The sequence below is a fragment of the Colobus angolensis genome, unplaced genomic scaffold (assembly GCF_000951035.1).
Source record: "Colobus angolensis palliatus isolate OR3802 unplaced genomic scaffold, Cang.pa_1.0 Scaffold62, whole genome shotgun sequence".
In the NCBI taxonomy this organism is placed as follows: domain Eukaryota; kingdom Metazoa; phylum Chordata; class Mammalia; order Primates; family Cercopithecidae; genus Colobus; species Colobus angolensis.
In genome coordinates this window covers 2,456,387-2,466,744 of record NW_012119821.1, presented here as the reverse complement: position 1 = coordinate 2,466,744, position 10,358 = coordinate 2,456,387, and the positions used below count along the sequence as shown (strand labels likewise).

General features: G+C 40.3%; 2 protein-coding genes and 1 pseudogene across 4 annotated transcripts in view; all 3 read left to right on the top strand.

Moving 5' to 3' along the window:
- CCDC112 (coiled-coil domain containing 112) overlaps positions 1-1,199 on the top strand; it is a 30,416-nt gene extending 29,217 nt beyond the window's left edge. For both annotated transcript variants that reach the window (XM_011963657.1, XM_011963658.1), the window contains one exon: positions 476-1,199. In XM_011963657.1, the coding sequence (XP_011819047.1) occupies positions 476-518 (43 nt within the window). In that variant the 3' untranslated portion in view covers positions 519-1,199. The remainder of the gene's footprint in view (positions 1-475) is intronic.
- Positions 1,200-2,878: 1,679 nt separating this feature from the next.
- On the top strand, positions 2,879-3,694 carry LOC105527360 (annotated as a pseudogene). The gene has a single exon (XR_001004216.1). The product of XR_001004216.1 is annotated as a 40S ribosomal protein S2 pseudogene (transcript).
- Positions 3,695-5,469: 1,775 nt separating this feature from the next.
- Positions 5,470-10,358, top strand: part of PGGT1B (protein geranylgeranyltransferase type I, beta subunit) — a 54,078-nt gene continuing 49,189 nt past the window's right edge. The window contains exon 1 of the mRNA XM_011963655.1: positions 5,470-5,639. Coding sequence (XP_011819045.1) covers positions 5,500-5,639 — 140 coding nt within the window. The 5' untranslated portion in view covers positions 5,470-5,499. The remainder of the gene's footprint in view (positions 5,640-10,358) is intronic.

The following is a 10,358-nucleotide window of genomic DNA, read 5'->3' as shown; positions in this document are numbered from 1 at the left end:
GGAGGCCGAGGCAGGAGAATTACTTGAACTTGGGAGGCAGAGGTTATGGTGAGCCAACATTGTGCCACCTGGGTAACAGAGTGAGACTCCATCTCAAAAAAATAAATAAATCAATAAAGTACAAGTAGTACCCAATGCCCTATTAGATACTACATTCATGTTAGTAGATGCCATTTTCTGCCTTTTTCACATTAATATTTATTTTTATAAGAAGAATAGTATTAAAAAAGAATGAATGAAAGATTGATAGATTAATAAGTAGATTAACTGATTGGTTTGTCAGTCAATCAGTTTGAGAGCTAGAGCAAGAAATAAAACCTTAATGAAGGTTGCAAACCTACATGCCCATATGAACCAGACAAACAACATGCAGGGTAGGTTATATATATATTTTAAAGTTAGCATTTAATCAGATAGGGTTTTTTTCTTTTTAATTTCCTATATATTTACAATTGCTTTTCTCTTTTCTCCTTAGGGCTATTCCAACCTGGAGACAAGGAATACAGAGAAGAGTATGAGATAATGAAATTGCTATTCTGTTGATAAGAATGTTAACATACTAAGTTATACCAGGGAGAAAGTGACTAACCGTGTTCTTTAAATATAAATAGCCTAGTCAGATTGATTATTGTGCTATATTGTGAATTGAGAGGTATTAAGTTTCATGAGGCTTTGTCATTAGTATTCCTGCTTCTACCACGAAGGTATTTAATATATGTGTTGGCCTATTATTGATGTAAAAGTTATTTAAATAAGTTAATGTTACAAACATTATTTAAATATTCAAAACATTTCAAAGATTTTGTTTTTGTCATAGCATAGCAAAATAAATTGGAACAATCATACAATGACATTTTTTAAACCAAAATTTTGTAACTTTTGTAACTTGGAGTTAAGTTAGCTTGAGTAACAAAAAGGTAAAGTGGTTTTTGTTTACAGTTCTGAAATGTTAGTACTTTTTCTCTGTTTAACAGATTGGCAGTTTGTCAGTTATGACATTTTTGTGTAATAAATATTTTGTATTTGTTTGAAGCATGCTTTGTTTTGTATAGAGAATATTTATTTTAAAAATATGTCTCTCATATACCCTATTAATTGTATTATTGATATAATCTTTTTGGTTTCCTTCAGCAATCCCAGATTTTCCTTCAGCCCTTCTGGATTGCACACATTTATAAAATCTTCGTGTCTTTCACATCTTCCTGGCTAATGCAGTTTTCTTTTCTGCTTCTGTTTGCCTCACAATAGGAAAATTCTTTGTTCTGAAACATCATCTGAAATAAGCCAGCTTTAGAATACTGTGATTTCTCTTGATGGCATTTAAAATGTTTTAGGTGGGGCATGGTGGCTCATGCCTGTAATCCCAGCACTTTCAGAGGTCAAGGTAGGAGAATTGAGGCCTGGAGTTTGACACTAGCCTGGGCAACACAGGGAGACCCTGTCTCTATGAAAAAAAAAATTAATTAACTGGATATGGTGGCACACACCTGTATTCCCAGCTACTTGGGAGGATAAGGTAGGAGGATCACTTGAACCCAGGAATTCCAGGTTGCAGTGAGCTACTAAGGCACCACTGCACTCCAGCCTGGGTGAGAGAGTGACACCCTGTCTCTAAAATGAAGGAAGGAAGGAATGAATGAATAAGATCTTTTAAAGCTGTTAGATTAACATATTTAGTCAAAAGAGTTAGTTCTTAAATTTCTAAACTTTTATACATGAAAACACAATGTAATTGAATACAGTTCAACTTTTCATATTATAAAATATTCCTTTCTAACTTTAATTTGTTCTCATAGGAAAGATAGTATATACATAAAAACACAGGAAATTTCTTATAATTTTTGTCTTAGATAATCTTTATCTTTCATTGTTAATGTGATGCATTTAGGTTAAAGGACTCAGAAATGTACTATGAATAGTGATCAAAATCTTATTTTATAGTTAATATTCAAAGTAGATGGCTTCCAAAGTTTAGAAACTGAATTCTGATTTGTACAGTTATTGGGGCAGAATGAGAAAATTGACCTAAAAGATCCTTAAACAGGAGTGCTGGTTTTGTTACTTGTTTTCCAAAACTTTTTTGTAATGATTTGAAGTCGTTTAGAGATAAAATATAGAGGCTGGGCGCAGTGGCTCAGGCTTGTAATCCCAGCACTTTGGGAGGCCAAGGTGGGCATATCAGGTGAGGTCAGGAATTCAAGACCAGCCTAGCCAACATGGTAAAACACTATCTCTACTGAAAATACAAAAATTAACCTGGTGTGGTAGTTCACACCTGTACTCCCAGCTACCTGAGAGGCTGAGGCAGGAGAATCGCCGGGACCTGGAAGGCGGAGGTTGCAGTCAGCTGAGATTGCGCTACTGTACTCCAGCCTGGGCAACAGAGTGAGACTCCATCTCCAAAAATAAATACATAAATAAAATATAGAGCAAGACAAGGGAATTTAAAAGCAGAACTGAGAAGCTACAAGACACAAAAAACGTTTCTTACGTATTGCTTTTTTACGTGTTGCTTTTTGTTGCACGGAAATGCAGCTTTCAAATTCCTGTATCTAAGGTAAGCATTCTGCATGATGTGATTCTTATGGCTTTGTTTTTTGATTTTTTTTTTTTTAATAAAGAAAAGTATGGAAGTTCCTCCGAAGAAATCAGTTTTTCTAGCTGAATCTGAAATAAATGATGAATTTATTATATAGATCCTTTACATAAAAGATGTAAGATAAACACAAATATCTTCAGTTACAGAGTTCATAGAAGTTACAGGTTCATAAACTAGATGTCAAATAAACATTTCTTTTACTGGTTTAAAAGGTACATTAGCTTCTTCTCCAAGAAAACATCATTCGCGGATGACGCCAGTGCAGCAGGGGGCCTGGGATGGGGAACTGGGGTCGCAGCTGGCCCTGGGATGGGGAACTGGGATCGCGGCCATGGAGTGGGTCAGGGCCAGCCGCAGAGCTCCCGGAGGCAAGGCCAAGGCCAAGGAGTAGATGCTTGTCACCAAGCTGGGTCACCTGGTCAAGGACATGAAGATGAAGTCCCTGGAGAAGATCTGTCTCTTCTCCCTGCCCATCAAGGAGTCTGTGATCATTGACTTTTTCCTGGGGCCTTTCTCAAGGGTGAAGTTTTGAAGACATGCCAGTGCAAAAGCAGATCCGCACCGGCCAACGCACCAGGTTTAAGGCGTTTGTTGCCATTGGGCACAATGGCCACACTGATCTGGGTGTTAGGCTCCAAGGAGGTGGCCACTGCCATCCGTGGGGCCATCATCCTGGCCAAGCTCTCCATTGTGCCCATGCACAGAGGCTACTGGGGAAACAAGATTGGCAAGCCCCACACCATCCCTTGCAAGGTGATAGGCTGCAACGGCTCTGTGCTGGCCCAGGTCATCCCTGCACCCAGGGGCACTGGCATCGTTGGCCCCCATGGCCAAGAAGCTGCTGCTGATGGCTGGTCGTTGAGATAAATCGATGACTGCTACACTTCAGCCAAGGGCTGCACTGCCATCCTGCACAACTTCACCATGGTCATTTTTGATGCCATCTCTAAGGCCTACAGCAGGCTGACCCCTGACCTCTGGAAGGAGACTGTATTCACCAAGTCTCCCTATCAAGAATTCACTGACCACCTCCTCAAGACCCACACCAGAGTCTCTGTGCAGAGGACCCAGGCTCCAGCGGTGGCTACAACATAGGGTTGTACAAGAAAAATAAAGTGAAGTAAGCCTGGGGAAAAAAAAGTACATTAATAAGAAATATAGAAAAAACACGAAAGAAGAAATGTTATAAAGTACTCATAATTCCAGGTAACTTTTACAAAAAACATATCTACATATTTTTAAATTGTTACAGTCATTTGGTACATATTAATTACTATGCCATAATTGCATTACACATTTTCGTACATTTCTACGTAATTCAGACATCATCATGTAGTGGCTAAATAATATTCAATTATATAGATGTTCTATCATTCCCATTCTGTTATGCATATGCCAAAAATCTTACATGGCTAAAATCACTCATGGAAATCTTTCACCAACCCAGGAGGCATTCTATATTATCTCTCAATGAGTCCCACATCGCAAATTTTTCCTCCAGATTTGGATCAGATTGCTAGTACTTGAACTGAGAATCAGATGAAATATTTGGCTTCCCTAACTTAAGGGCCATGTTTATTAGAATTAATTTTCTGAGAATGTATAGAGTGTCCATAGCTGATTCCAGTAAGTTAAACGTGTATAAGACTCCACTTTGAAAATCTTCAGGTATTTGGGGGTATGTGTGCTAAGTGAGAGATGTTAATTGTAATAACAGTGAAAACTCCAGACTGGGCACACCTGATGGGCAAGGACTGTGAGCTCCGTATTTGTAGGAAAATACCGAGGACAACGTAGTATCCATCTCTGGCTGTTTGTTAATGCAGTATTTTGTAAAGACATGCAGGAATACCTGTGAATAAGTAGTTAATAGTACCAAAAATTAGAGCACTTTGGATTGTTGAATAAGTGTAAGATTACCCCAGCCCATAGAGTATAAGAATTACGTTTTCTAAGAAAGCTAACAAAACTATACCAAAAATTTTATTAGTTAAGTTGATTATAGGGAACCTAGTTTAGTTCTGTTATTGGGTGGATCCCCCCACCCCGCTACCCAGGAATGCCTCATGAACGTTTAAAGGGCATAGTATAATGGCTAAAACAACTTAAATCCCTATTTTTGGGAAAAAAAACAAAACTAGAAGCATGTTTAATTTTTTTAGAATGCAGGTAATTGGAGAAGATGTTGGGCTTATTTTGCTATTGCAGATTGATGCACCATTGATTCTTGATAGTACATTGACTGAAGGAAAGTAAAATCTAGGATTTGTAAAAGCATGACGCAAGCAGTCACACATAGGTATGAATATGCATGTTGTATATGTTTGGGGGCATTATATACAGATTTTTAAGTGATTCCTGGTATCCGGAAAGGATTAGGATTAGGAAAGTCTCTGAACTTTCGTAGTGTCAATAAACATTTATCTCCACTGTTTTGTTTTTGCTTTTTGTTTCGTTTCCCTAACCGTTGAACTTAAAACTGGCCCTCCAAAAATGAATGTTAGCAAGTTTATAGTGATCCATCCCCGTTTTCAAATATACCATCCTCAGGTCCTACAGAGCCAGAATTGTCTCAAAGCGAACTTGATGCTTTTGACCTTGGGCTTCCCAAGATAAAAATTCTGACGGAGGGATTTGTGGACTGGATTTTCACACGCCTGCGAGGTGTTTACAAGCCTCGAGGGCTTTGGGTAGAAATGGCTGGGTCATGCTCTAGCTAGGGAGATAACGGAGAGAGGAAGTGCTGCACAGGACCCAGATGATTGCGGTTGCAAATACTGGCTTAGCCTGCGGCGAGCGCAGGGCCCCTCACCCGGCACCTCCGGGTCAGCCCAGGAGGGTTCTTTCATTCCGCGCGTCAACTGATTCCGGGTCGCGGCGGACGTCGCTTCCGGAGCAGCATGGCGGCCACTGAGGACGAGCGGCTAGCAGGGAGCGGTGAGGGGGAGCGGCTGGATTTCTTGCGGGATCGGCATGTGCGATTTTTCCAGCGCTGCCTCCAGGTTTTGCCGGAGCGCTATTCTTCGCTCGAGACAAGCAGGTAACTCGTGGCACAGTCAGCCAGGGTGGCACAAGGCCCGGGCCCCAGCGGAAAGGCGCGGCGGAGTTGGACCGCAAACTGGGCGCCCGAAGGGGACTGCGCCGCCTCCCACCTGGCACTGACTGGTTCCAAGCGGGCTTGAGGTTACCCTCACTCCCCCGCCGTACCGTGGGAAGATCTGGAAGGCTGTACGTCCAGGGCTGTAGAATCTCCAGTTTCCGCCGTTTTCACTTCCCATTTTTTTCTGGCAACTCTGAGCTGCTTTTTTACCCCCTCCCACAGCCTGTCACTTTGCCTCATTACTTCCGAGTGTGAAAGGAAAAGGACAAAGTTTGTCGTCGTATTTTTAGGTGAATACTCCTATGCATCTCTGTCCTCTGTAAAGTCGTTAACTCTTAATAGTGTCTGTATGGTGTTCTATGTGTAGGAGCGGCGGAGAACCTCTAAGGTCTTAGAAACTTTATGGGAACTATAAATCTAATGGTAGGCGAAAGAGGTGCGGTGTTGCGTGAAGCAGCCTGTTCAAAGCATTGCAATAGCCGAAGAGTGTGATGCGGCAGAGGCTAAGCGACTTCATTTACAGTAGAAGCCGGGGATGAGAAGAAAGGAGAAGGCGATCTTTGCCCCGCGTTGCTGTGTTTTGAAGTGAGGCTCAAAAGCTGCTTGAGACTGGATAGGAGGAAAGAGCAGATTGTTTTTGCTGTGTTCTGTCCCCACGTTTTCTAAATTCTGAGTTGCTGGTATATTTTGAACACTGTATGACTGGATCAGTTTGGGGAGCTTTGCAGATGACTTCTGCACACTCGGTCAAGAACTATATTATGGTAGGTGCTAGAACACAGCTGAACAAGACAAGCATTTGTATAGATTTCTGTGCTATATGTTAGTGTAGGGTTCATAAGAGGATATAGACAGGCATGTACATAATCCAGATTTCTTTAGAGAGGCCTTCCTTAAACACCCTTCCCAAAGGGACCACTTCCAAGACCACCTTACATTATGTATTTATTGGTTTATTTGTTTAATATCTTTCTATTACACTGGATTATAAACTTCACAAAGGTAACATTTTTGTCTATCTTGTTTACCTCTATACTTAGGACTGGGCTGCCCTGTCCAATCTGGTGGCCACTAGCCACATTTGGCGATTTCGATTTGAATTAATTAAATAAAATTAAAAATTAAGTTATTCTGTTTGCAGTGGCCACCACCTTTCAAGTGCTCAGTTGCCATATTGGCCAGTGGCAGTTGTTTCTATTTCAACATTTGCAACATCTTAGTTTGCACTAGGTCCTTAAATAGTACCTGGTATATGAGAAGCACTAAGAAATATTTGTTGAATAATGTGAGCTGAGCCCTGAAGGATGAACAGATTCTTACAAAAGAAAGAGTGAAACGTGTGTATTCCTTCCTTCTCCCATAGGTGTTGATTGATTAGCAGAGCCCATACCTTCACTGAGAGATTCAGATTTCCATACCGAAAGATTATGATTGTAGTGATATGAGATGTTTTAAAATGTTGATAAATCATTTATATCTTAATGGGGATTAATTTTATGTGAATTCAAAGCGTTTGTATAAAAAGTCTTCCATCCTGTTTTTGTTATTGATACATAATACGCATATTTATCATATACATACTGTTTAGATACATGCAGTGTATAAGTCTTGTGAGCTGATTTAAATTGTGATTGTTAAACAGTTGAACTTTGCTTGCAGCTATCACTGTAAGTCTGTGGTTGCATTTTCAAAGTGCGAATGTGTTTGGCCTGTTCTATAAAATTCCAGCTTGGACAAATCCATATAGAATAAATGTACTTTGGCATTAAACTGTATAATTCTGTTCACAGCATAAGTAAAACAGCACGAATTTCTGACTTATTTAACTTCAGTATAAGCAGAGGGTCAACACCAGGTGTTACATATTAGATAACAGCTATATAACACCTTAGTGCGTTAGTTAAGCAATATTATATCCTTTTTTGTCTAATGTTTGTCACGTGAATAGAATTTTTACGTCATTATAGCCCACATAACTGCATTTAAGATAACTGCATATATCGGTTTCTGTAGTGTTTTTTAAGTTTTTCTCTTTCCTAACTCACAGACTTTATTTTCTTTAGCACTAAGTTATTTTGTGGTGCATGTGATTCATAACTGACTTTAAAATGCTTGTGAAGAAACTCCAACCTTTTCAGCAAAGGTGACTGGTCACAAAGTTTCTGCTGATTTTTAAGGCAAAACCATACATTGGGCAAGCCACAAGTCTTACCTAGTTAATTTCCACAGTCATTCATAGAGTGCCTCCCCGTGTGTCTAGGTACAGGGATGCAGTGTTAAACCAGTGAGTCAAGTGTTCCTCTGTTCATTTGTTTTTACCAATAAGTATGAAAAAGCTGACCTTTGAGAAGGCTAATATTAGACTGGATATTTAGACACTTATTTTCTGATTCACCATTTTGGCAAAATTACTCTTATTTTCCTGTTTCTTTTAGCTTGACCAATAGGAATAATTTTTACTTTTCTAGTGGCGATAACTTTATGAAAATAAAAAGTGTATTGTCTGCTGTTTCATCAGAGATTTTTCTTTTATATTGACTTCTTAAAATGATAGTTACTAGTTTACAACTCAAGTGAATATTATATCTTGCATTGGGAGCTTTATCAATTACCAGGTTTCTTTTATAAGTAGTTTAGGAAGTTTAGTGTGGTTTATGAGTTATTGTTGCCATATGTATTTGGGTAATAGGAATTAGTCCTTTTTATTAAGAAACAAATGAGTGACAATTTTCTGTTATTTTTACAGTCAGCTGTTCTAGAAGAAGGGTTTAAGCAGTTAGCTTTTATTTCACAAGGCATTTACAATCTAGCTAGTCTTTGTATTCTCATGTCCCTCTATCTTCCCCTATGTATCCTGTGTTATGACCTCTCTGCTGCCTCCCATTCTGCAACTACTTTGTTCTTTCATTTCCTCGCTTTTTTTTTTTTTTTTTTTTTGAGACAGAGTCTCACTCTGTTGCCAGGCTGGAGTGCAGTGGTGCCGTCTCTCCTTACTGCAACCTCCGCCTCCTGGGTTCAAGTGATTCTCCTGCCTGAGCCTCCCGAGTAGCTGGGACTACAGGTGTGTGCCACCACGCTCAGCTAATTTTTTGTATTTTGAGTGGAGACAGGGTTTCACCATGTTGGCCAGGATGGTCTGGGTCTCTTGACCTTGTGATCCACCTGCCTCAGTCTCCCAAAGTGCTGGGATTACAGGCATGAGCCACCGCGCCCATTATCTTAAATATATCACAGTGTAGCAATACATCTTTGAAAGTGTAGTGGTCGGAGGCTCTAAGTAGTGACTTGTATGTGCTTGTAAAAATGCACATACCTGGGCCCTTTCCCAGACCTTCACTGGATTCTGTGTGGGCCTTGAGAGTCTGCATTATAACAAGCATCTCAGGTGGTTCTAATGCAGGCTAAAGTTAGAGACTGTTTTCCTTATAGGAGAAACAAATACGCAGTTATTACAGCAGTGATTCCCAACTCTAATGGGCATGTGAATCACTTGGGGATCTTGTTAAAATGCAGATTCTGATTGCATAAGCCTGGATCATTGTATTTTTAGATGAATACTCCTGTGCATCCCTGTCCTCTGTAAAGTTATTAACTCTTTTTTTTTTTTTGGGAGCAAAACTGCAAGTTTATTTTGGTCACCTAGCTTCAGGGAAGTAGGTGGGTAGGGAGAGGTCTGTTGGCCTCCGGCAAAGGAGGCCGGCAGAGTCCCCCGGTGGGGCTCTCGGACGGAGGTCAGTTATTAACTCTTAATGGAGTGTCTGTATGGTGTTTTATGTGTAGGAGCAGCAGAGAACCTCTAAGGTCTTAGAAATTTACTTTATGGGAACTATAAATCTAATGGTAGGCAAAAGAGGTGCGGTGTTGCATGAAGCAGTGTGTTAAACTATATTGCAATAGCTGAGGAGTGTGATGCTGAATGTGAGCTGAAGATGCTGCAGTTCTGACAAGTGCCCAGATGATTCTGATATGGCTAATCCCCTGACTACACAAAATGATTGTGATATTCTGAGGGCATTCTGAAAGTAACTAAGTAACTCAACCTGAAGAGAGACAGGGACTAGAGAAGGCTTCTTGGAAGAAGTAACCGCAAAGCTAAATCTTAAAGAATGTGTTCCAGTGTTTTGTTATTGTTGTTGCAAATGGACAATAAGAAAAATAAAGCTGGAGAAGTGAGTGTTGAGCAGAAAACTTCACTTAGGTTTCTAGTAGTGGTTCAAAATGTAAAGGGATGTGGTAGGAATGTAATCTGAAGAGGTAGGCATGCATCAGATCATGGAAAGCTTTGTGTGCTTATCTAGAAACATGAGTTGGATATCATGTAAGTGACAGGAATAGTCATTTGTATAGCCGTATATCACATGGTACAGGACCAGAACCAGGGAGACCGATGAGGCCACTGATGTGGTAGTCCAGGAGAGAGATGCTGAGGCAGTGAAGTAGGGCTAGAGAAGAGGGGATGAAGAAGAAGGAGGAGTCCCAGGATTCTTGAATTGGAACTACCATCTGGTCTGGAGAATAAAAGGCAAAAGGAGCCAGTTGAGAAAGGAAGAAGATGATATCTTTTTTTTTTTTTTTTTGAGACGGAGTCTGGCTCTGTCACCCAGGCTGGAGTGCAGTGGCCGGATCTCAGCTCACTGCAAGCTCCACTTCCCGGGTTTA